Source organism: Cetorhinus maximus, chromosome 5 (genome assembly GCF_964194155.1).
Source record: "Cetorhinus maximus chromosome 5, sCetMax3.hap1.1, whole genome shotgun sequence".
Classification (NCBI taxonomy): domain Eukaryota; kingdom Metazoa; phylum Chordata; class Chondrichthyes; order Lamniformes; family Cetorhinidae; genus Cetorhinus; species Cetorhinus maximus.
Window position 1 is genome coordinate 64402747 of NC_135883.1, and position 27498 is coordinate 64430244.

At 43.4% G+C, this 27498-nt stretch overlaps 1 protein-coding gene across 2 annotated transcripts in view; it reads right to left on the bottom strand.

Annotated features, from left to right (window-relative positions):
* Positions 1-23213: 23213 nt before the first annotated feature.
* Positions 23214-27498, bottom strand: part of elovl5 (ELOVL fatty acid elongase 5) — a 108839-nt gene continuing 104554 nt past the window's right edge. For both annotated transcript variants that reach the window (XM_078541920.1, XM_078541918.1), the window contains exon 8: positions 23214-26700. In XM_078541920.1, coding sequence (XP_078398046.1) covers positions 26575-26700 — 126 coding nt within the window. In that variant the 3' untranslated portion in view covers positions 23214-26574. The remainder of the gene's footprint in view (positions 26701-27498) is intronic.

Here is a 27498-nt window from a genome sequence, read left to right on the forward strand (position 1 = left end):
TTGAGTGGACAGAGAAGCTAGAGGCCCGATTCCAAGAATGTCAATGTGGCTGCACCTGAACTGTCTCAGCTGCAGAGGAATTGTCAATTATTAAAGGTTTCCCTAATGTATGGCCGCTTCACTCCCTGCCATGCTGCACGTGCTTTAGCACTACCTTCAATCGCAGCTCTTGCCCCCACCCCCAAGTCACCTCAATCGCAGGGCAGCCCTTGCCCCCACTCCCAAGTTGCCTAAACCACAGGGCAGCCCTTGCCATCCCGCCCAACTTGCCTCAAGCTTGAAGTCCAACAGGTGACGCTGGCGAGCGCTGCGCAACATTACTGTGTACTTACCTCCACCTTCCTCTCAAAGTGCAGCCCACCAAGTGCACTCCTTATATATGCTGTTGCGAAACGCATTTGCCCACACTATAGTCTATTTGCCAGATCTTTTCCCACTCATTTAAACCTATCTATGTCCCTTTGTAGCCTCCTTACGTCCTCTGCACAACTTACTTTCCTACCTATCTTTGTACCATCAGAAAGTTTAGCGACCATACCTTCGGTCCCTTCATCCAGGTCATGTATGTAAATTGTAAAAGGTTGAGGCGCTAGCACTTATCCCTGTGGCACACCACTCGTTACATCCTGCCAACCAGAAAAAGACCCTTTTATGCCCACTCTCTGTTTCCTGTTAGATAGCCAATCTTCTATCCATGCCAATAGGTTACCCCCTATACTATGAGCTTTTATTTTCCACAATAACCTTCAAAGTGGCACTTTATCAAATGCCTTCTGGAAATCTAAGTACAGTACATCCACCAGTTCCCCTTTATCCACAGCTCATGTTACTATTGGTTTAGCAGCGTCTTGATTTTAAAATTGTCATCCTTGTTTTCAAATGCCTCCATGGCCTCATGCATCCCTATCCCTGTAATCTCCTCCAACATATATAACCCTCTGAGATATCTGCGCTTCTCCAATTCTGGCCTCACGAATGCCTCGAGTTTTCTTTGCTTCAACATTGGTGGCTGTGCCTTCAGCTGTCTAAGCCCTAAGCTCTGGAATTGCTCCTCTCTAAATCTATCTGCCTCCCTACATCTCTCGCCTCCTTTAAGGCGTGCTCACAAGCCTACCTGTCTGACCGGGTTTTTGGTCATCTGGACTAATATCTCACCAGGATGTAAATAGGCTAGCTGAATGGGAAGACAAGTGGCAAATGGAATTTAATACCAAGAAGCATGAGGTGATATATTTTGGCAGAAGAGAAAAGGAGAGCCAATAGAGAATTAAGACACAGTTTTAAAGAGTGTTCAGAGGCAGAGGGGATTGGGGATGCATGTGCATAGACCTCTGAAGGTGGCAGGTGATGTTTGAAAATGAGGGATCTAAGGTTTCAAGTTAATGAAGACAGGTCTAAAGTCAGAACATTTAAACATTAGAAAAAAAAGTCAACTCAAATTGAGGATAGGTATGTAGGCAGGGAGAGAAAAGCAAACAGTGCAGTTAGACAAAGCACTAAAATAGACTTCTCTAACTATAAAACATTGGGTTAGAGCTTGTAATACCTCATGAGAAGTATTTCACTTCCTATTGCAGCATTAACATGTTCTTGAAGTTTCCAGTTTTCAATGATAACCAATGAAGCCAAATCATAACAGTCAGGCAGAAAATTGTGCGATTTGTGTTTATTTTGTCACCACTAATAAAGGAGGAAAGAGACAGAAGCAGATCTCCTTATCCGTGCCTGACCTGTCACAACATCTTGAGTAATCCATTTGTCTGTCAGTCAGGTTTCAAATTTAAATTAACTCCCACTTACACAATCATAAGAGGCTCACGTTTGTTTTTTCTGAATATTGCCAATTTCATAATGATTTTTTTCAATGAATGATGGTGGAAAGCATTGACAGGACAGTAGAGTTTAAATCAGTCAACACCATGGTGGGAGTGTTAACCTGGGGGAGCACGTGGGTTTGGGCACGGATGGAGGAAAGTCAAATCCACCAAAAATACATGCAGAACAGGAGGTCCGCTCCAACCCACTGACTTCTGTGTTTAACTGGAGTGTTAGGTTGCCCATTAACATTTGGTAATTGCTCATTTGAGATTATATTTCAAAGCACTTTTAAATTTAACGTTGCATCCACGGGTTTCCTGAACTTGCTGAAATTTGACATTAAAGTCAAGGTGAGAAAACACAATGGCAACTGAGGGGGCAGGTTCAAACTAGTGGAAACACTACAATAAAAACTTAGCACTCACAGGTGCTCTACTGATGGGAAAGGGTTTGCTCGCAGTACTTTTGTTGAGAATTTACTTTCAACACTTTGGAGGATTGTTCTGTCAAATCAAGGTGGGTGGTGCCCTGGTTGCCTTAGCTTGGATCTCGGATGAGCAGCAATATGACCTGCAGCAGAGCAGCAGCAGCCTGCTGCTCAGAGTCCTGCAGTTGCACAGGGGAGAGAAGTGAAAGATCCTGACTCACTTCGCTCTATTGGCAGATTCTGTGATACCAGCAAACTTACAGTTTCTTTTTGACTTTCACTTTGACGGATCTTTCAGGTTGCTTGTTTCCAGCTCTTCAATGGAGGAGGTGTCCTCTTGGCTGGAGGTGAGGACGCAGATGGAGCTGAGGAACTGGCCGGCTGAGGGTGTTGGTCACTTGGCAGAGCTCCCTGTGAACCAAAGTAGAGATAATTAGTGCATGGCAGCAGAGTCAAAAGCAGGAGAGAGAGCACTCACAGTTACGTTGAGAGGGGGATGATGTGGCGCAGGATCCTCACGAGGTTGTTCGCCGCCAACCTCACTGTTGCTGCAGGCACGGTCCACGTCCCCAGTCAGTGCGATGGCACGCTCCTCAAAGTCAGTGAGGGGCCTAATGTGGGCCGTTCCACACCCGGTCTGGGACCGCTCCCTGCTGATGTGAGCCAGCTTCTCCTGCATGAAAACAGGTGGAGAGAGCGTGAGCAGGATGCATGCCATGGCAGATGATAAGGATGCGTGGAATGTTTGTGTGGTCAGGGAGCCATAGATGGAATGAGGACGCAAATTCCAGAGGATATGAGCCTGATGGAGATGTGAAGGTGTGTGTGAAAGTTAGTGGTGTTGTCCCTTCTGGTATGAGATCCCTGTGGATGTGTGATGGGTTTGTGAATATGTATGTTGAGAGTGATGAGGTGGTTGACTTACCCTGGTGGAACGGATGAGAGCATTCATCTTCTTCCTGCACTGGATGGCTGACCTCTGTGCTCCAGTGGTGCTGACCGTCACTGCCACCACCTCCAGGGTTGGATTAGTAATTTTGGTGGACCTCCTGTGGCCAGAGCTGAGGTAGAGGAGTTGCAGCTGCCTTCCACTGCGTCCAGCAGGTACTCCAGAGAGGGGTCACTAAATTTGAGGGCTGCCATCACCTTTGCTGCCCGGAGCAGTCCTGATCTGTAGACATGAAGTAGGCTGCGCTCTGGTGCAATTTAAATATGGCGCCCAGAGCAAAGAAGTGCTGAGATCACAATATGCCGGGCAAATCTGGGCCCACCCATCAACAATCCGGCATGTTTCCCATGGATGCAAGTATATCAAAGTTAATTAATTTAGGTAATTAGCATATTGTTACAAGATGCCGACAGGACAGGACATGCCTAGGGATGGTGATGGTGGTGTTAGGGACATTTTGTGTAAGGTATGATCCTGTGAGGATGACTATGTCAGGCTATTGCTTGACTAGTCTGTGAGACAGCTCTCCCAATTTTGGCCAGATGTTAGTAAGGAGGACTTTGCAGGGTCGACAAGGCTGAGGTCGCTGTTGTCATTTCTGGTGCCTAGGTCGATGCCAGGTATGTTGGTCCATCTGGTTCGATTCCTTTTAGGCTGAATGGCTTGCTAGGCCATTTTAGTAGGCAGTTAAGAGTTAACCAGATAGTTTGGAGTTACATGACCAGATAAGGACAGCAGATTTCCTTCCCTAAAGGGCATTAGTGAACCAGATGGGTTTTTCCAACAATGGTTTCATGATCGTCATTAGACTTTTAATTCCAGATTTTTTTTGGATTCAAATTTCACCATGTGATGTGGTAGGATTCAAACTCAGGTCCCCAGAGCATTACCCTGGGTCTCTGAATTACTAGTCCAGAGACAACACCACTACGCTACCACCTCACCTTGTGACATATGGACTTCTTGTACTATCTTTCTGAGATAACAGACATGGCTGCAGCTGTATCAACAATGAAAGTAAAAAGTGAGTCGCTGACTTTCAGTTCTACTGTGAGTGCTGGAATTATATCTTCAGTCCTTTTACTCTCATTTTACATGTGATGTTTCTCTTGCTCTCTGACTGAGTACAACTCTGGATCTTTGTACTCGATAACATCAACTTCTGTTTCCACACTATCACATGCACATTTAAGGATTTCCAGAAACCTGAACTAGCTTGAGATCTATCATGGCCTCAACCTGGTGTATGGCTACAACCTGAAGCTTTACCATGACCTGAATCTACCTACGTCGAGAATCTATCTACCTGTGCTTTAAAAATATTCAAAGACTTGGCTTCCACCACCTTTTGAGGAAGAGAGTCCCTAAGACTCATGGCCCTCTGGGAGACAAAAAATTTTTCCTCATCTCTGCCTTAAATGAGCGACCTCTTATTTTTAAACAGTGACTCCTAGCTCTAGGTTCTTTACTGTTTTCCTCTATTCCTGCATGCCGTCTGGATATGATCGACTTTCGCACAGACATAGCACTTTGACAGGAATGCAGGCATTTAAATGGCTGGTGGCTACCATGGCAACAGTATCATCTAAATCCTGACTGAGGCAGTAAACTTGGCTGCCGTTGCGGTATCTCACTGAAATCAGGTGGAGCTCCCATGCCAAATTGAAAATCTGCAACAATCCCCTTCTGCCATTTCCATGGCTTTGAGTGACCTCATCACAGGCCTCCTTCCCCTATGGGCTTTACTCGAAAGCTTGGCCTGGATTGTTCTTTAGGCCTCCTACAAACATGCCTCTAAGGTTGATTTCTAAGTTTTTTTTATTCGTTCATGGGATGGGGGCAACATCAACATTTATTGCCCATCCCTAATTGCCCTTGAGAACCAGGCCATAAGAGTCGTGAGTCATGTGTAGGCCAAACCAGGTCAGGATGGCAGGTTTCCTTCCTTAAAAGGGGCATTAGTGAACTAGATGGATTTTTACAGCAAACAACAATGGTTTCATGGTCATCACCAGACTTATTCCAGATTTTTTTTTATTGGATTCAAATTCCATCATCTGCTTTGTTGGGATTTGAACTCAGGTCCCCAGAGAATTGTCCTGGGCCTCTGGATTACTAGCCCAGTGACAATACCACTACACCACAGCCTCCCTGGCATACTTACAGTGACAAGAGAATTTCTTTAATCCACAAACGTAACCTGCAACAGTCTCACTTGGCAACTGCCTCCTTTTACGGAATGCAACTCTCAGTGCAATCTTATTCTTAGTCATGCCATAATATGAGCCCAGAATTTCATTAATTTTAGTACATTCCACAGAGCTGGGATCTCGGGAGCAACATTGTTTCGACACCGCCTCAAAAACATCTGGCCCCATCATGGTGAGGAAAACATTTACTTTATCCTCATCTCCCATTTTATTTGCCTTCAGCCTAATGTAAAACCTGCATTCATAATTATACTAGTCCTCTTCATTAGCGTTTCTCCATTGTCCCCAAATATGTCTTTAGTGCCATTTTTAAAAAATTACTGTGCTGGCTCACTGTGTACTTGAACACAATGTGCACAAGAAGCAATCTTTCAAATCACTCAAGCTTCCTCGAAATCATCTTTAAAAATTTCAAAAGGCATATCACAATGTTCTTCAATAAATTGTAAAAAAAAAGAATTCTATCCTATCCTCATTGTCAGCTTTCTGTTGTGTATTGCACTGAGTATTCACAGGCCTTTATAATCATTCTGTTTTCTCTCCTGTTGAAGAAGAGGACAATGAACAGTAGAGGACAGGAAATGATCCTCCACTGATTGACAGCTGCAGAGGACAAAGTAATGGACATTAATGTCATGTTGGCATTCATGACCATTGGAGATATTCAACTGCAGGCAGCCATTACTGAACTAACTTTACTTACACATGCCTCCCCAACATAGTGGGAAGCAGAGCAGGCAACATAACAAGATGCTCAGATCTTTCAATAAGAAAAAAAATCTTGTGGTATTGAGAGGTAAGCGCAGTTTGTTTTTCAGTTAAGGGGGCTGGGAGTGTAGTACATTGTAAGAGATGATCACATGGTGAATCTGCCCCCTCTGTTGCAGGAATGAGTGAATAAAGTGTGTGACAACATGGCATGATTAGGGTAGAGTTTCTCTCTTGAGTTATTTCCAGTTCAAGACACCACACTAGCTTTAACACCTTTTTGGAGGATACAGTTCCAGGTTTCCATTACCCTATATGTTAAGAAATGCTTTTAGCTGACATCACCATGGAAAGGCCAAACTCTAATTTTAAGGTGCTGCTTTCTTGTTCTGAACTCTCACACTAGTGAAAATAGTTTACCTCTATCTACCCTATCTGCTCCTTTGATCATCTTAAACACCTGAATTAGATCAACCCTTAATCTGCAATATAGGGAAATAAGAGCCTGTCCTCATAATTTAAATCCTTTTAGCCCCAGTATCATTCTGATGAATGTCACTCTTCATCTTACAAACACCTCCAAGTCAGAGGGAACAGCTAGAGAACATTCTGTACCTGATGATGGATATAGAGTTACACCATAAATACAGAGAGAGATCTTCAGCATCACAACAGACAGAACAAACTGCACCTGAAACAAGTTCCATAACTGTCACCCCTCCATGCCAGATGATTGCACATATACCAAGTAGCAAATGAGTGAAAGCTTCTAAAATGCTGGCACAGCCTCAAAAGCACTGATAGCTGAAGAAGCAGCTTACAATTGAAAAACAACCCGGAATGAAGCCCTCTAACCATGGTGTCAGCTTCAAGATGACTAAATCCCTCCATATTATACTGGACTTTAGGAATGTTCTTTTTTTGTGCTTTGGAATTAGATTCAGCAATTCAGTTTATTTTTCTGTGAAACCTCCAAATGTAAAAGTCTCACATATATCATATGAACATACAAACATACAAATTAGGAGTAGGGGTAGGCCACTCGGCCCCTCAAGTCTGTTCCGCCATTCAATAAAATCATGCCTGATTGGATTTTAACCTCAACTTCACATTCCCACCTACTCCCGATAAATTTTCAACTCCCTTGCTTATCGAGAATCTATCTACCTCTGCTTTAAAAATATTCAAAGACTTGGCTTCCATCACCTTTTGAGAAAGAGTTCCTAAGACTCATGGCCATCTGTGAGAAAGGAAATTCTCCTCATCTCTGTTTTAAATGAGCGACCCCTTATTTTTAAACAGTGACCCCTAGTTCTAGGTTCTCCCACAAGAGGAAACATTCTTTCCTCAGCCGCCCTGTCAAGTACCCTCAGAATCTTATATGTTTCAATTAAGTCACCTCTTACTCTTCTAAACTCTAGCAGGTACAAGTCTAGCTTGTCCAATTTTTCCTCATAAGATAACCCTCCCATTCCAGGTATTATTCGAGTAAACCTTCTCTGAACTGTTTCCAATGCATTTACATCCTTTCTTAAATAAAGAGACCAAAACTGTACACAGTGCTCCAGATGTGGTCTCACCAATGCTCTGTATAACTGAAGCATAGCCTCCCTACTATTCAATTCCCTTCGCAGTAAACGATAACATTCCATTAGCTTTCCTAATTACTTGCTGCACCTGCATGCTAACCTCTTGCGATTCATGCAATAGGACGCCCAGATCCCCCCGAATCTCAGAGCTCTGCAATATTTCACCATTTAGATAATATGCTTCTTTTTTATTCTTCCTGCCAAAATGAACAATTTCGTATTTGCCCACGTTATATTCCATTTGCCAGATCTTTGCCTACTCACTTAGCATATCTATAACCCTTTGTAGCCTCCTTATGTCCTCTTCACAACTTACTTTCCTACCTATCTTTGTGTCAACAGCAAATTTAGCAACCATACCCTCAGTCCCTTCATCCAAGTAATTTATATAAATTGTAAAAAGTTGAGGCTCCAGCACTGATCCCATCTTGTCAATCAGAAAAAGACCCACTTATGCCTCCTCCCTGCTTCCTGTTAGCCAGCCAATCTTCTATCCATGCCAATATGTTACCCCATGCACCATGAGCTTTTATTTTTTGCAATAATGTTTGATGTGGCACCTTATCAAATGCCTTTTGGAAATCTAAGTACAGTACATCCACCAGTTCCCCTGTTTCCACAGCAAATGTTACTTCTTCAAAGAATTCCAATAAGCTGCTTAAACATGATTTCCCACTCACAAAACCATATTGACTTTGCCTGATTACCTTGAATTTTTTTAAACGCCTTTAATAATACCTTCTAACATTTTACCCATAAGCTAACTTATGTAGTTTCCTGCTTTCTGTCTCCCATCTTTTTTTTAATAAAAAATCACTATTGTATGCATTGTAGCTAATTGTTTATTGTTGGAGCACAGCTCATTGTGTGGGAACCTCAAGAGCAGATGATTCAGAAACCACAGAGTGACTCACTTCCTAATTGTTGTTGGTTTGTCCTTGATTGAGCTGCCTTCCATTCACCAAACACAAGGTGTGTGCATGAATATCTGTGTATGTACACATATGTGTGTGCATTAGGGTGGCCAGTTCTCAAGAGCTTCCCTGGAGTCACCAGGAATTGTCCTAGATGACACCCAGGAGAAAAGTCATATGGGCATTGAAATAAAATGATGTTTTTAGTTTTTGAAATTTTTTATTAGCTGTAGAAATGTTGGAAATGGGAAACTAAAGCTGTTTTAATTCTGCAGGGATTGGGAGGTGGGAATTCTTGAGATGAAGTTTTCAAGAATGCATTCATCCAGAGCTGGCAACCTTTGTGTGTATGTTAGTGTGTGTTTCTGTGGGTTTACGTGTGTTTTCCTGGGTATGCATGTTTGTGTGTATGAGTTTGTGCATGTTTCTGGGTTTACATGTTGCCTGGGTTTAAGTGTTTTCCCATATGTATGTATTGTGACGACCTTTGACCCAGAAGCGGTACAGTAAGGAAAATTTGCAATTTATTTAAAATATCTGTGGAATCTGTGACTAGTTTTAAGAATGTCTTAAAGGACTTTTAAGAAATTGCATCAACTGTAAAGGGATCAACTGTAATGTTCTGGAATAATAAGAAACATTGGTCCCTTAACCTGGAAGCACTAGCAACAGGAAGGAAATTAAAATATGAAAGCATGCGGACAGAAAGGAGAGCTGCAGACAAAGGAGAGTTACAGCAGAGGGGAGAACCGAGAAGGCAACTTTATAAGGAGTTGTGTGTGTGTGATAGTTGAACAGGACAGAAAGTCGAAGACAGGGTTAGAGCAGGGATTGTGAATTGAACAAATTTACTGCTGTGGCTTCAGTTTTGCCAGAGGTGACCAGTCCATTTAATGGGGTTTTAAAGGACAATGAAGTCTCTGTGGAATCTGTGCCATCAAGACCGTCAGGAACCTAGCTAAAAAGGTTGCGCAGAAGTGTGCTTTTCAGGTGACAACCATCTCTGGGGCCTGCAGATGGGATACGGCTGCCAGTGAATGTGACTCGAGGGCCAAATTGATTGAGTGGTAAAGTGAGAGACCCTACATACCAGAGATCAAGTTAGAGAACTTTGGAACTGCATGTGGTGCGGCAGGTCTGTTGGGAGTGATACAGGTGCTTGTGGTTGTGTAACAAGTATCTTTGTTGACTATTTCAAGTGAAATTTACCTTTTTACTTGAAGTATCATTTGACTGTTAATTCATGTTTAATTTGTGTTGGTTCTGATTTGTATTAAAGTAAAAGTTACAAGAAGTGAAATCTTGTTGGTAATTTCTTCATTTGGGGTCATTTGGTAAATTTGCTAATCTTGGTTTATGGTTCCCCCACGGGGATTATATGTGTACATGTGTGTTTGTGCGTGTATCTGTTTGTGTGTACTTATACATGTATGTTTGCCCATGTGTGTTTGCCTGTGTGTGTGCATGTACACAAGTATAATAGGATGGTGGTGCAATGGTGATGTCACTGAATTAGTATTCCAGGAGTCCAGGTTAATGACATGGGTTCAAATCCCACCCATGGCAGCTGGTGGAATTTAAAGTCAATTAATAAATTTGGAATTAAATGCTAGCCTCAGTAATGGTGCCCATGAAACAACCATCAATAGCTGTAAAAACTCATCTGGTTCCTTAATGTCCTTTAGGGAAGGAAATCTGTCATCCTTACATGTGACTCTAGACCCACAGCAATGTGTTTGACTCCTAACTGTCCTCAGAAATGGCCTAGCAAGCCATTCAGTTCAAGGGCAATTAGGGATGGGCAACAAATGCTGGTCTTGCCAGCGACGCCCACATCCCATGAAAGAATTAAAAAAACAGGACTGGCTCCCACTTCTGCCTCTGCACTATAAGTCTGAGAGCAGCCAGTTAGCCTCTGCCTTATAAGCGTGTCCTGTTGACCCCTCACCTGAATAAAATTCTACTTAAGCTGGAAGTCCCACTCTTCCAGTGTTTAATTTGAAAGCTAGTTACAGAGGATAATGAACAGCAAAGTAAATTCAGAGCAAAGCTTTGGAAACAAGTTATTTTTGATTAAGTTACACCATCCCAACGCTAAACTGACAAAACTGCAGAAAACACTGAAGAAGTGGAGAGAATTATACTTGAGAAACTGGCTGGCAGCCATTACACAGGGATAGCTAGGATGGTTTCAAACCACATTAAAACAATGTTTCACATGCACTATCGGGGAGATAAAGCCAAGGTCGTCAAGCTAACGGATTCACAAAACAGACTTTGCGGGTTTCAAGCTTCAGACTTCCTCATTCAGCAAAGGACTTGCTTGTAAAGCTTAGGCAGGCCTGCAGGGAGAAGTAGTGACAAATATGGCTGGAATTGCAAATCCACCAGACCTCAGATCCTTCCTGTCCAAAACACAGAAAAGGAAAACATGTGCTGCACAGCAGAGAGAGTGGCAGTGCAAAAAAAAAGCTTCATTCGTGTGTAGGTGGTCACTAAAATGAAAGAGGCTTTTTAATACTTACCACTTCACAGTTCAGGAGTTCACTCTCACTTCTAATTTAACCTCAAGCCTTTCTGTTCGCTTTTTGAGGCTGAGAAACTAACTGCCATCTTAGAAAAATATAACTCAATACTTGCTCTGTGGAATTCAGAGTGGGATTCCTGCCCGTTGTGGATCCGGTTAAGAATCCTTTCCGCTGTGGATCTGTTGGAATTCCTGCCCACTGTGGATCCAGGCAGGATTCCTATCCATTGTAGACCTGGTGTGATTCCTGCCTCTGTGGCTCCGGTTGGGATTCCTGCCCTTGTGGATCCAGGTGAGATTCCTGCTCATTGTGGATCCGGGTGGGATTCCTGCCCACTATGGATCTAGGTAGAAATCCTTCCTGCTGTTGATCTGGGCGGATTCCTGCCGGCTGTGGATCTGAGTAAGAACTCTGCCCACTCTGGACCTATGCACCACATCAGTGAGGTTCTATTAGAAATCGGTGAAATAATTAAAATGGTAATTATTTACCAAGTATCATGGCAAGCTGCAGAGCACAAAGCACAAATACTAACTGAAATTGCTCTTTTCAGATGTTGATAATGTATCTTTTTGTTTCAGATGGACAGGATTAGCAGATTCTGTTTATCTAAAAAGATATGCAAATTCAGTGCATTCAGGCAATACGATAAACTGAAGATTTGCTGTGCAAAAAATGCTTAAAAGGAGCATGTCAATTGTTACAAAAAATGGTGACAGAAATGATGTAATACAGGTGGAAGTACAGGATGTACCTTGAAGATAAATATCTTTATTACTTTTATTTTAATTTTCCACCTGATCCAAACCCACCCATTTCGGGAAGCTAAAATTACCCCTTTCATTGTCTCTTGGGAAAATAGAGCATTGTAAATTGAATACAGCGAGGCATTTCTCCAAGTTTCAATGTTCTGTCTTTTCTGATTATGTTTCAACTGACCGCACTGAACGTATCAGGGGGATTTTTAATCAGAAAAATAGGCAGATAGGGTTAAATGAAACAGGGTGAGAGGAGGTTTGTGTCTCACATGAACACCAGCATAGACCTGTTGGGCCGAATTGCCTGTTTCTGCGCTATAAATTCTGTGTAATTTTATGTAACGCCCAGAAACATTTGAGAGAATGAGCTGCCCTGTTAGCTTATTGAGGGAGTTCTCAAAAAAAAGGATTGAATGCCTAGTAGATGAGAATTGGAAGCTGTATTTGGAGTGTTTTGGTCAGGTTTTGAATGCCTGAGCAGCAGGAAATGTCTCTTCACCGGGAGGGTTCTTCAGGGTCCTAAGTGAAATCACTTTATTTCCTCTCAGTTCAGGCTTTAGCATAAAATTCAATTCTAATCAGCTAATTTTGAAAATGTCACCCTGATGAACTAAATGCTCCTAAATACGAGTGGAAATCGTTCTTGAGCAGAAGCACAAAATGGTGACATGGATCGACAGCAGGATTCACTATTCCAGTCCGATCAATCTCACCGCCATATTGCCTTGGACAATGCAGGAGCTTCACAGTCTATGGCATAACATTGAGCTGCAGTGTGGCATCCAGCGAAACGGACCAAATGTGCCGGCCCTTTAATGCTGCAGCCAGCTCTCACCCCACCCCCACCCATCAGCAATCTCCACGAAGCAGGCATTAATGTCATGGGCACCTGCCTGCTTTACAACTGAGTAAAATGGCCCTGGGCCAGGGGCACAGCTGGTAGATGGGTGGATGTTTTGCATGCCCAATTTCTACCCCCCAAAAAGGCCTCATTAGGAAAATCGGAGCGAACTAATTTTTATCACCAATATTCACCATGTGAGTAGCTGTATTCATATTTGCTCTTCACATGGGTGATGTGTAATGTGAAGAAATCGGCTGCCGTCTGTAACACTAAGTGGATGGCACTGTGTAAATTCATGCAAGATGTGCAGGGCTTCATTGTGAAGGCTGAGATCAAAACCATTCTTAGCCTCTCAGAGAGGGCTGCACGTTTCTAAGCTGCTGAGAAAACGCTGCTAATTCAATTTAACGCTGTGAGCACAGATCTAGAGAAGGTAAGCTCAACATTAACACTAAATTAACCAGTGCCATTTCTCTTCGCAAGCAGTGAATATATGCATAAGACTGCTGATTAAAGCAGTTAATATTGTGCCAATTATAACCCTTAAAAAAGAGAGTAAAATGAATGGCTGGTTAAGAAGGTAATTAAGGGTTGTAAGGATAATTACAGATGGCGAAAATCAAATACTGTGTGAGACACGATGGTTTTGAGCCACTGAGGTTGTCGATACAGGGCAATCAAAACCACCAGTCTAGAGCATCTATTTACTTTTCATGACATTTTAACACCATAAATATAAATTAGCAGGCCTTTCAACTCATTGCTGTTTGAAGAACATTACTGATGCAGATTGGCTGCTTTATTTGCCTATGGTCACTGCACAGTTCACTCAGGGAAACTTCAACTTTTGGCTGGCCAACTATAGCAGATGAAGCATCTAATGAAGTGGTTGCTCCTTAGGGCGTCAGCACCCTCTCATAGTCCAGCCAGACCCTCAAAGTGTTGATGAAGCCTCAGACAATGGACATGTGTTGAATGTGGCTTCAGCTGATGCAGGGACAATTGATGACCACAGACCCAGAGAGTCATAGCTGAGACCATCAGGGCCAGACCATCAGGGCTGGACCATCCAACAGCAACCTACAGCTTGCATCAACTCAGGGAGCAATAAGACTTAGCTTTAATAACTTACCAAATGGGACAAGCACATTTAGGGGGGGAAATGTCACTTTTACCACCAGTTTTACACCCTGCCTAATTTTTTGTTTGCATTGAAGTTAAGGGGGCATCTTTCATATAAATATGACTGTGTAAATATTGCTATAAATGTTTCTTGTCCATGTAGTAAAGCGCTATGGGGAAGAGCCATTCCAACCGTTTAAGTTATTTGTAAACCAGACTACGACAGAGGCAGAGTTCTGAGGATGCCTTTAGAGTGAAGCAGACGTGGTCAGATAGGTTAAGCTCTGGTGTACCCGGTTACAAGCAGCATAGTCTGTAAAGATAAGTCCTTGGGTATGGATGGGAGCAAATGTAGCGCCCGAGTCATCATTAATCTCAAAATATTGTCTCTTCACAATTAAGACTTCTTAAATCATTTTGTATGGGCTCTGAAGGACCAGTGAATGTGGCTCCCATCCTGTCAACCTTAACAGCTGCAACTTGTAAGGCAGCAGCAATTACCCAGACTTGAGGAAAGTGTGTTTAGCAGGTTTAAAGCTATATGTCTGTGAAATGCAGGGGAAATGAGCTATGTGAGATGTTCACTGCACAATAAATGATCAGAATGAAAATAAAGCCTTGTTGTCTTCAATGCTTAGCATCAGTAACCTTGATTTAAGGGAGAGATCAAAGCAGTGCAGATACGTTTAGCTGTTATGTGTTCGTGTTATAAGGGTGAAGTGTGAGTTGTGGTGGAGCCTCACCCAAAGCTGTGGTTTTACATGGGATTTATATAAATACATTGTTTACATGTGTACTTTGTGGACAGTTTAAAAATCACCATCAGAAAAAGCAACCTAGAATGATTCACATCCATGAATTCGAAGGGGGTTTTATGTCTTGTATCTGACACCATCAAGGTTCTGCACCATTGGCAGAATCTGGTCCAATTTGTCTTAGTGTTTCAAGAGGCCCCTCAAAAAGTACCCTTATGAAGAAAACAGAATTAGGCCTATCTGCCTCTGATGGTTGGTCACATGAACGTCCACCCATACAGCATGCTAGCCAACAGAGCGTGTGCCCTTCTTAAACAGTCCAGACTTGCTAAACGACCTGAGTGACCATTTGAACAGCTGTGTTGTAGCCTGCGATAGCAGGAAAAGGGTTTGCTAAATTTCTGCAAAATAGAGGTTTTCCATTCGCACGTTGATTTGATGAAGTCATGTTAGCTGGTTGTCCAGGAAGGCAAGGAGGCTGCTCTGCCACAGAAGAGTGCCCTCCACAGGAGAACCTTGCAAGACGTAACAGACCAGGTGAATATTGTTAACATCGCCCAAAGGACCAGGATTCAAATCCACAAGAAGATTGAGAAACTGAAGATCTCCCATGGTAAGGCTGTTGAATAGCTTGCTGGGCCCCAAAAATGCATGCCACCATAAAATGTTTTCTCATAAACACCTAGGAATGTAATACTGTCATATCTAATACATCCATACAGCCCTATTCTATGTTGTCCCACCAAGAGGCAAAAAACCAAGTTCTCGTGCATACATACAAACCTAGAATTGAAATTTTTGTCGCACAGAAATTGTAAAGGGACTTTAAACAGCAAATCCTTTGAATGCCGGCTCACTGCATCTGTATTCGCGAACACAAAGATGGGCTACAGGTTAGGTAAATGTGGACCCTAAATTTGTAACATTGTAGCCGAGAAATTCATTTGTGTAGGCCTTCTGGCGGAAACTCCGCACCTGAACAGGTAGACCTATTTAACTGACGCCTGCTGGATATTTCCAGGCAGCTCACCAACAAACTTACCTGGGCCAGAATTTTTACCTTGTCGGACGGGTGCACAACCGACCCAAACGAACGTAAATGACACGTGATGACGTCGGGCACGTGCCACGACATCATCATCACATACTTGCGCTATATTTCAGTCGGCAGGCGCGCACGGGAGTTGGTAGCATGCTCGCCGACAATTAACAGACCTATTATGGCCATTAAAATCATAATTAAAAGCAATTTTGCGCTGCCTGTCCAACCTTACGGTTGGCGTGCAGGCGAAAAGGCGTTGGATTTTTTAAGAAACCTCATCCACAGGCGGGATGAGGTTTCCAGCAGCAAATAAAAATTAAATAAAAATTGTAACATTTCATTAATAACATATCCCTGCTCATGTGACAGAGTTAAAAGAGGAGACATTTTTTTAACATTTTAAAATTCTTTATTTTTAATTTTTTAAACCTTCATCTCTTTTCCTGCGCACACGCATGCACAAAGTTCCCCGCTCGCCCTCCTCCCCCTACACAGGCAGCGCTGAGCGCTGCAGCACGCATTTCACGTTGGATGGGCTGTAATTGGCCAGCCAGCATGAAATCACAGTCATAGCCCGATCACGGTCAGCTTCCCAACCATTCCTGCTCGCCCCCACCGAGCCCGCCTGAAGAGGGAAAAATCTTGGCCCTGGAGTTTTGGGGGACTGCATTGCTGGCTTAAAGAGGGGAAAAAAAGGCAATGGGGGTTGGGGGTGGTGGGGTGTGACTGGTGCCCACCATTGGTCTGAGGTACTGTACTGAACCTTAACATTCAGATACGTATTTTTAAAAAGCACACCATTTTGGTGGTGATCTTCAACCTTTCCTGAACACAGACAGCCCGGTGTCTTTGCATTAGAACAATGCAATTTTACACAGGCGCCCTCAAACAGGCCTCTGGGCCTCTAAGAATGGGTACACTGAGTAAAATAGCCAGCACCATTTCTAGGCAGGATTATTGTCGTAGCAAGGGTCAAAGGAATTAAATCAATCTGGAACATAAAGAGGTGTAGGGACCAGCACTGGGGTGGAGGAAGATGAAAGAAAAGGAGTTTTAATAAGTGGACCAGTGCCAGTGTGTCTGGGGAACAGGAAGGGAGAGTAATAGAATAATGGGCCTCTGTGCCTTACTAAATATCGAAGAGAGATAAGGATGTAAGGCCATTATAAATAGATGTAGTGATTCATGCATGGAGAATGTTTGAAGAATAATAAACAGATAAGAAGACAAGTGAGCATGTGCACATTGGGAAGACAAGTATTGATCAATGTAATGACGTATCAGCGAATGTACTTGCGCACTAACCGCACGCAGTCGGAACACGTTTACATGTTAAGTGGAATAGTTACCCTCATAAAGGCACTGCACTCCACCATCTTTACCTAGTTTTATAAAAGGCTAAAGTGAGCAGTCAAGGCAACATCGCTTGCAGGCCCCGATGAGCTCTTTGGTCCTGAGTAATGGTGGTCTCCTGGGCACCACATGTAATGGGTTCTTAATTTGTTCATAAGTAATGTTTATTAATCAGATATCACTGTGTCTCTTGGGTCCATGTATCAATGACATAAGAGAAGGATAAAGAATCATCCTGAAACACAGGCAAGGGCCCTGGACGCCTATGTTTGCTAATACCAAAATGGTAGGTGATGCGCTTCCGGCTTGTAATCATCTCACGCTTTGGCACCTGTTTGGTGTCCCAAAACACAGGCACCTGAATCATTGACTTTCTAGACCTTCAAATTCTGCTCCTCTACTTATGAGGCAAGTTGGAACATAATGAAAGAAATAGATCTGAAGTAGAAGAGAGCCTGGAAGTGACAGGTCCTTCATTTCCTTTGAGGACACCACCCTGGACATCAGTAATTATGACAGTCTCAAAAGGGAGTAGGGGAGGCCGAAAGCAAGAGGGGGGATTTTAACCCTGACAAAGACTGGGTGAGAAGTTAAAATCTTCAAAATTTCAAACTTGACCCCAACCACCACAAAGCTGACCATTAATAGAGCTGGGGTTACTGATCCACTCTCAGGGGGTGGGTGGGTCGGTAAAGGCCTTTAAGGGGCTCCATATCTCCAGTTTTACATGCTTTTTATTTTAACTCTTTTCGGCCCAGTCTCCCAGGCCTTGGGAATCCCGGCAGATAAAGGGGGCAGATCCATCAGGCCCATGTCTTTACAGCATTGCCTGTGGGCTAGGAGGAGCAGGAATGTTTCCTTTAGACCCAACAGGCCTACCTGCTTCTAGTTCCATAATTGCGAACTCCCCCTGGTCTCTACCCTGCAATTTCCCCCCCCACCTCCATACTCTCCCTACCTCCTCGCAATCTGTCCTCACCCCCTGCACCCTACCACTACACCAGGGAGCCCTCTCATGACCACAAAGTGATCCAATGAATACGAGAACCACCAAATCACAATCTTCATCTCCATGATCTCCCCTCCTCTGTGATCTCTCCCATCCCCAATATCAAACCACAATCCCACCCTCCTAATGTCTCTCCCTCACTATCTACTCTTGCCACTTTGTCCCTTGGGTGAGAAACCTGCAGAAAATGATTAAATAACATCCTGCAGTAATATCTGCAGGACACCCTGGCAACTTGTACTTCTGGGTTTCCTGCCCTGACCTCCTCCTTACCCCTGCTCCGAATGTGACTCTCCATGAGTATCAGGGGAGTAGGCTTCAGCCAACCTCTGGGCCAGTGCTATCTTTTTCAACATGTTTGGTCTTCTTTCTACTGATAAACAAGCATATATTAAACCACTGAAGCATCATTACTGTATACTGCAAAGCCAGCAGTGCTTGAAGATGTTTCTCAGAACCAGAACTATACCCATGTGTGCCTAATCCATTTTATAGACCTGGGAGAACAGTTTGGGTGTGAAATTGAGATTGCTTGCACCCATTTTTTGGGGGGACACTGCGGGTGTCCTTAGACCTCAAAAATGGCATCTGGGACATGTTTTTTGTGGAACAAAAGCATGAGAAGCCATTTTGGTGAGGATGTTAGCACTTGCAATGAATGAGCAAGCAAGTCATGACACCAATCAGCCCTGCCAATTTGGAGCTCGATACTCCAGCTAATGCCCTATCTTAAACTTGCACAGCCAAACATGATCAATAGCAGGGAGGATTCCCCAGCAGCTCTATTTAAAGGAATCATCATTTCCTTAAGTCAGTTCCTGGTTGGTTTCTTCTGGCTGTTGTTTCCCTTCAACAAGCATTTGGTGCTTTCTGTAATTGTTTCAAGTTGCCTACATTTACAGGGAGTTGTGTGGCCACACTTAGATTTTTGCTGACTTCAAGACTTTTGCATAACTCATTTGGTCCTAGACATAGGTGCGGCAGTATGCCTTCCTCTTGGAATGGAGCATGACTTGAAGATGTGAGGTCACACAGGACAGGACAAGCTGCTGGAAGCTGGAGGAGGAAGATGGTGAGAAAGGCTCTCAGCAAGAGGTTATATCTACCCAGGGTGTTTAGGGAGCAATTTCTCTTCCTGAACCACAGGAATGAACAGTGTATGCAATGTCTGCACTTCACTAAGGAGGTCCTCACTGAAACCTGCCACTTGCTGCAACCACAATTACTATCTCAGATCAGGCCAAGGGTCACATTACCAGTGGCTGTGAAGGTGACCATGGCAATGAAACTTTATACACCTGCATTCTTCCAGGCTGGAGTTGGAGATATTTGCAACATCTTCCAGTTTACCGTCCTGTCCACTGCTATGTAAGGGAGGCCACTGAGGTTCCCTATTCAAAGAGAGCTGACTACATTTCCTTCCCTGTTGCCTGAGAGAAGCAGGCAGAGCGAACACATGGCTTTGCTGGGATTGCCAGCTGCCCCATGGTGCAGGGTGCATTGACTGTATACACATTGCTTTAGGGGTGTCGTATATCAACTTTGCCATGCATGTACTGAGAAAAAAAAAGGAATCCAATTCCTCAACCTCTAGCTGGTGACTGACCATTGGCAACACATTAGGCAGAGAAAGGCCTAGTCTCCCGACAGCAATCGTGATATATTCATTCTGTGGCAGATACTGTGCCCGCTGCATCTGAGTCGGCGCCACAAACCAAAAGATGGCTCCTGAGCAACCAGGGCTATCCTCTGATGACATGGCTGATGACCCCAGTGTGCAACCCATACACATGTGTGTAGCATGGATACAATGAAAGTATTGCTGCCGCATAAAATGTGATCGAGCAGAACATTGGTGTGCTAAAGCAACACTCCACTACCTGGACCACTCTGGAGGAGCCCTGCAGGACTAGACATGCGAATCTCAAGATTTGATGTAGTCTGCTGTATGCTGCACAACCTCGCCATGCTGAGGGGAACCACATTTTCCATAATACAGCAATCAGCTGAGGGGGAGAAGCATGAGGAGGAGGAGGGGGAGGAAGAGGAGGAGGCAACAGCCCCTTTCTCCCCAGGCTGTCCTTGAGGAACTCGTGAGTGTGATACCAGTGATCACAACCCCAATTCCAACAGTCCCACACCTTACATTCCCTATGTCATTGACCATCACAGCATCGACTTGGCCCCAGTGTAGAAATATAAACTACCACAAAATAAACATTCCAAACCAAATTGATAAATTAAAATCATGTCATATTGTGTACTGAAATCAACTAATCAGGCTTGTGTATTCCCTTAGTGCCTGTCTTGTGTGTGCCTTTGCCTGTCCTACTGCTCTCCCAATTGCTGCAGCAGGGCTGGTGGGAGGCTGACTTTCAGTCGGAGAGGCTGCAGTTGGCCCAGAGGATGATTTTGAGGGGCTCTGAGTCCAACAGGGCTGGCTGCAGGCTGCACCACCTTGGCATGCACAGCAGCAGCAGCATCAGTGTGAGCTGGTAGAGTGGCAGTGGTGAGAGGGTGAATGCTGCCACCCTGAGAGAGGACAACAGGTTCTTGCTCCATGGGGCCACAGCCCCTCCCCCAGCAATCTTAATGATCTACTCGAGGACAGTTTGCTGAGCTGCTGTGAGACTCCGAAGGCCCCTCAAGGACTGGTGTCTGCAGCCATCCAGCAGTAGTCTGGGTCTGCATGGCAGCAAACTGGCCTTGCATTACAGGGCTCTGAAGCGTCCACTGCAGCATTCAGACATTGGAGGGCATCTGCTTCAGCTGTAATGGGCTCTAAGACATCAGCAGCATCATGTTTGGGTCTACAAGCGTGCTAATAGAGTTGGTCAGAACTTCCACACTGGAAAGGAAGAGCTTCAAGCTCTGTATCATCTGGTGCTGCTCTCCTCCATGCTCCACGACATTAACCACAGGCTATCTGGCAGGCTTCCCAATGCACCAAGTATTTTGTTTCACGTACCCATGAGTATTCCTCTGTAGGATACACCATCAAAGTCCTCAGCTGAGCCTTTTGCCGTAAAACCTCTGGGCAACCTCACCCGCTGGTGAGCTGGCATTTGCGCTATCCTTGACCTCAGCCCGGTATCACCGCATGCAGATCCCACCTCTATGATATCCTCTAAATTACATGCAGTGTCAGTATCTGAGCTGAAAGACTTGCATTTATGGCTCACCTTTTGTGACCTCAAAATATCCCAAATAACTTTATAGCCAAGTCTAATCACTGTCGTAATGCCAGAAATATGCAGGAAATGTGCGCAAAGCCAGCTCCCCAAACATCAATGTGATAATGGCTAGATAATCTCTTTTTGGAATCTTGATTGAGGGAGAAATATTGGCCAGGATATTGCAGATGACTTGCATGCTCCTCTTTGAAATGGTGCTATGAGATCTTTTACATCCACATGAGAGGGCAGGCAGGGGTTTCGGTTTAGCACCTGATCCAAAAGACTGCATCACCAACAGAGCAGTATTCCCTCTGTACTGCACTGGAGAGTCACCTTTGATTTTTGTGTTCAAAGTTCTGGAGTGGGACTTGAATCCACCACCTTCGGGAACACAGAGGCGAGAGTGCTACCAACTGAGCCACAGCTAGCACCAATGTGCGAGTGAGTGCATCTTTATCATCACTGCTGTTTAAAACAGCCTGGCCAGGTTACACTTCTTGGGTATCTAAGAGGAGAAAGACATATGAGTTGGTCTATGGCATAGGGAGCGTGCTGAAAGTAAGTGGTGTATGCTTATAGCATCTGCAGCTTGTAGAACAAAAGAGAGTGTGGGACATGGGGGAGGTGGAATGTGAGAAGGATTAGGTATGAGGATGCTGTCCCCTTTGATGGTATCATCCCCACCGCTGCCCATGGCCTGAGCAATGGGCATCCTAATAATGGGGTTCAGAACATGTAGGTGCACTTGTCCCCCTCTGGTTAGCTCCAGTTGCCTCCGGTTGTGCGCCACCTTCCCCTGCATATGAGAGAGAAGTATGTCAGCGCCGTGTAATGTTTGGTTGATGTGGCTGTCATGGTTTAAGAGCTGGCAATGTGCGCGAGCTGTGAGATGTAGGTGTGAAGCTTGCAGCAGTGCTAAGTGCATGAAGCATATGAATATCAGATGCGAGACCTGATAGTGATTGTTGAATTAAGGGGTGACTGAGGCTATTGGTAAATTCTGGTATTTAAAGGTGCATCAGTGGCCTCGGCCATTTGTGTGAGGTGAATTGGACTTCTGGCAGCACTGTATCCAGATCCTTAGCATTGACCTCCTCGGGTATCTACTCCCATTGCTTTCTGCGTGTGTGTCTGAAGGGCTTCCTGGCCCCTGTAGGACATTTCTCCTCTGTTCCACCTCTTTCACTATGCCTCCACAGTGCAGTACCTGAAAACTATGGAGTTCACTCTCCCATGTTTCACAGGCTATATTCACGTCCCATGTGGCAGTCACCATGCGTACCAGCCACAATGCGAACCCCTCTTAAGAGGTGCAGGCTAGCATTAAGCAACAAAACCTCGTTTTAAGTGGTGCTTGTCATGCGTGATACTGGCACCCTGCTGATGCACCAGCCAATAAACAGCGACATAATTGCCACTGGACGATTAAAGCATTTAAAACAATTAACAGCGCAGAGCTGGCATACTGCCTGCATTACATTGAACAGGCACGGGAAATCGTGTATCCCAATCCCCATGCCAGTGCTCGGAGGCTATCCAGTTTAACTATTGAGTCTCCACAGCCACTGATCCTGAGTAAGACAATATCCTGCATTGCACTCAGCTTTTATACACACCAGAGTAGCCATTTTAATGGAAACCTGTACATCAACAGTTGTCTGAAAGTTGTGATTTGCTATTTTTATCCATTTGCCAGATCTTCCCCAGAAGCTGCCGAAGAACCCATTATGGCCAAAAAAAACAGCGGCTGGATTATCTAACTTCTGACAGCTATGCTGCCCCTGTAAGTGATGGCAGGAATCTGAGATCTTGAGGTGGCTCTCAGTATCCCTGGAAGCAACCTTATTTTTGTACAGCATTGTCACTGAAGTCAGGATTGCTACCAGCAGGAGCTCGATAAGAGGCCAGTAAATAAATACTATCTTCAGTATGTGTTAACACATAAGTGGGAGTAAACCATGTGCATGCGTTATGTCTATCACTGAATTATAAATAGGCTGGCACAACAGGATAAGTTCAGTAAAGATTTTAATTCTGTGAATTGACTGCATCTGCAGATGTTACAACTGATGAATGTACAAGTTACTCAGACACAGGTTAAACCAGCACACTCATAATTAAAGTTTAATTTAAAAAAATGTAATGTGACATTTGAGAGCAGCATTAACTGAAAGATTCAGTGCCTGTACGAAAAAAGGGATACAGAATGTCATACTTAATTAAGACAACCAGAACAGCTTAGAGTTTGTTGTGTATGTAGCCTTCGATTAAAACCCCGCAAACCAAGTGTTTGCTTTTCTTTTGAGATATGCAAGGGAAACTGATATAAAGTTTTGAAGGACCCTTGACATTTACCCTCCACTAAAACTGAAAAGGAAAACAGTGCTTCAGCAGTTCAAGCAAGTCTCCACTATGGTTGCATGTACTGGCTCATCTAAAGATACTGCTCCTTGATAGTCCATGGTTCAATTTGTATGTGTATATGTGCTTTCTTGTTCAGTATTGCACTGTGTTAGCATTCACAGTCAGGATTCTATTCTTGGTTTTGCAGCAGTTAAATCAATCACAAACCCTAAACGGAGTAGGAGACCACTGATAACTTCATATTCAAACATTTTGCTCCCATTATGAACTTTAAAAGTGGAACCAGAAAATGTACATTGGCTATTTTCCTGTTCTAAGGCTACTAAAATGCATTTGTCACCTGATCAAATGAGTACTTCTCAGGAATTATTTCCACAAAGTGAATAGGTTGACTGACTAGCAAGGAAAGGTCCAAATGCTGGGATTTTCATGTACAGTTTCAGTAACTTTTGTCCAAATGAGTAAGATTCAGGTAGAGTATAGATTATACCTTTCTACAACCTCAACTTTATTGGGGAAAAAAAGGATTGCAGTTTCATTAATGTGTATTGGGTGCTTGTTCTTTTTTTAAACTGAAGTTATAGTGCTACATTTTGGACATCTTCGTCTCAACGGGTGTTTACACACCGGCATTGTTTAGTCGAGGTATATGCAAACCCTGTTTCAGGTGAATGAGAAAGGAAAGTGGATCATGCTCCCCATCACAGTAATTACACCAAGATATTCACAGGTAGGGTTACTGTGGTGAAAGAATCACGCACAAGTTACAAAATAATTATATCCACTTAAAAGAGATCAGGGATTTAAAAAAAAAATAATAGTTAGGGATAATATTTCGTTAGGTATGGCACTGTCTCATTAGTAATAAGGATCGATATGTTGTTTGCTTAAAAGTATATCACTGAACCTGTTAATGTAATTTTGAAGCATTTGACACTTAATAGTTATTAACAAACTTTTAATTCAAATATGTAAGAGAGAATTAGGGTCATCACATTGCAGATTGGAAACTACATGAACTTTTTCTTTCTTTGCACAGGGTTCACCAACACATTGAGCAAACCTGCAGCAAAGCTTTAGACCCTGTGATTTATTTTTAAGGCATATGTGTAACTGCACAAGTTATTTAAAGTGACACTGCTGCATAACTGTTATACTTTAAACTCACTGGATACCCCACAGAAACATTAGTTCAACCTTGATAATTACCGATTTTCACTGCAATTTTACAATAAAATAATTTAAACAGAAGTCAGCTTCCCAGTGTGTGCTATGGGTGAGGGCTACAACAGCTGGAGCAGATTTCCCAGTCCACCTCTGGTAGGTATAGACGTTTGCTCTTCTTTTCGCTACCCACCCATGGCATTAACGTGCTGATTAAAAAGTTAATGCATTGCCCCAGAATCATCAAGTGAACATGAAGACATTGTCCTGTACTAGAAGCTCCCTATCTACCTACCACTTCAAGTTCACCCCTCACAAAAAGGGCTCAAGCCTGCAAATAATTTTCAACTCGTATCCTACTGAGTGAAGCAGGTCACACTTACGGGGGCTCACTTTCCTCATAAACTAGCAGTGCCGCTGCACATACACAACAATACGCCACATAAGCCATGGCATATGTGCAGTAATGATTTGCATTTCGGAAGCAATGAGACCATCAATATGTGCACACTGCAAAACCTGGCCACAGCAACCAAGGTACGTAGTTCACCTAATAACATGAGACAGTTAAGCAAGTATAACAGCAGAATTGTTACCTCATATTCTTGATTTTTGCATGGTGTGCCACAAATAGGCTACAGCCACATTGCCAACACTTCGAAATAGTGCGTGCCAGCTTAACTCAACTGCACAGTTTTTTTTAAAAGAACCATGAATGCTGGAAATCTGAAATAAAAATAGAAAATGTTGAAATTACAAAGCAGGTCAGTCAGCACCTGAAACAGTAACTGCTCTTCCTCTCTCAGATGCTGACTGGGCTACTCTGCAGATTCAACATTCTCTGTTTTTATCTCAACTGTGCCTAGGGCTTCCAGCTCTTCCTCAAATGTAGAATGTCCAGGCCTCTAATTAACTGCAGCTTCAATTCTGTGATAACAGAGCAAACGATCTCTATGCATTGATCCTTGAACAAACAACAATCATGGGGATTCCTGAGTGGATTGGAGTTTTGAGCACGTATAAAAGGTACGCATGACAAAGAGCTTCTAATTTGGAACTTGGTCCACCGGCAAAAGTGGAAACAGAAGATTTCTGCGTGCATGTTGACCATTCAGTCAAACTGGACCGGATGTAATCAGTATAAGGACAAGGGTGGATATGCTGAACAGGTTTCTATTGCTGGATAGTCATTTGCACTAAAGGGAAGTTGACAGCGTGAAACACATCCATGAAGCACTCAGTCATCTGCTTCTACACTGTGGTGTCAACACGCCATCCTATTTTATTAAAACCAGCAAGCCAAGTACTTATAATCAAGAAAGAGGTATAGGATTCTTGAAACATTTAAAACGTAGTAATTATGCAGCATTGCAACTTTAGATAGAACTAAGGCATATGGGTAAACACCCTGTGCCAAATTACATTTCAGTTGAAACATATAAATATGGTTTAAGATTAAAGTGAATACAAGACAGTACCTAACACACAAATAAGCAGTAAGGCAACAACAGTGTTGTAAACTAAAATCAACCACATTTTACCTGATTCACACTGGGGTCCATTGCTCTAATTCAGGAAATAATCTAACATTTTTGAAACTATCTAGGGCTGATATGATTTTCGGTACCTCTCTACCACTTGGGTATTCTTTCACACAAGGAAGTTTCTCTAAATTCATTTTCTCTATTGATCACAACGATATTCAGTTCCAAATTCCTACCCTATATGGCTATATAATGCAGGACTGGATATAGTTAACACATTGGTAACTTTTGAAATTGCCTTAGAACATCACAAAAATCTTAATGTGCTGACAAAACACGGTTCTAGCCCTGGGATCGATCTTAATGAGTTTTCTTTTCTGAATAATGGTCCATCTGTGTGGAAAGCCCATTTGAGTGTCCATTCGCAGCTATTGTGGAACCATTTAGACAGTCTTTCCTTTTGAAAGCACTCTTTTTCTTGTAGGTCTGAAATTGTTCAAACACAAAAGAGAAAAGAAATGAATGGGGTTTCTTTTGCAAAGCATAGCACAGTGAGCCCACTTGTAGGCAATTCCAATGAATACAAGCAATTCTTCTTAAAAACTTGGATAAAGGTGTATTTGTACGCAATCCTAAAATATATAAAGGACAATTATGCCTCTCCCCTGATTTCTTGCATTTTACATAGTAGAATGTAGGCCTGAATTTTTCTGTTGGCGTGTGGGGGCGGGCCCGACAGGCCAGCACATAAAATGAGGCGCAATGATGTCGGGCGTGCGTCCTGACATCATCGCGCTGTCTCGCGATGTTTTGTTCAGCGGAAGCACGCTGGAGTGGGCTGCGCGCCCGCCGATAACTGATAGGCCTATTAAGGCCACTAACAAATTAATTAGTGTCATTGTTTACACTGCCTGTCCAATCTTAAGGTTGGCGGGCAGGCGAAAAGGCCAAGCAGCCTTTACGTTTTAAGGAAGCCTCATCCACTAGCGGGATGAGGTTTCCTAAAGCTTTTATTAATCAAATAAAAGTTTTCTGAAATATAAAAACATGTCCCATCTCATGTGACACAGTTTCATTAAATTTTAATTCCATTTATTTATTTATTTCAATAACGTTTCAATCTCCCTGAGGCAGCTCCGTGCCTCAGGGAGGTTGAAGCGCTCTTTTGCGCGCTGCTGGCCCCGACTCTCCCTCCTCCCTCCACCTGCACAGGTAGCGCTTTACTACTCGCGTCTTACTCTGGGTGGGCCCTAATTGGCCCGCCTGCATAAAATGGTGGCGCGG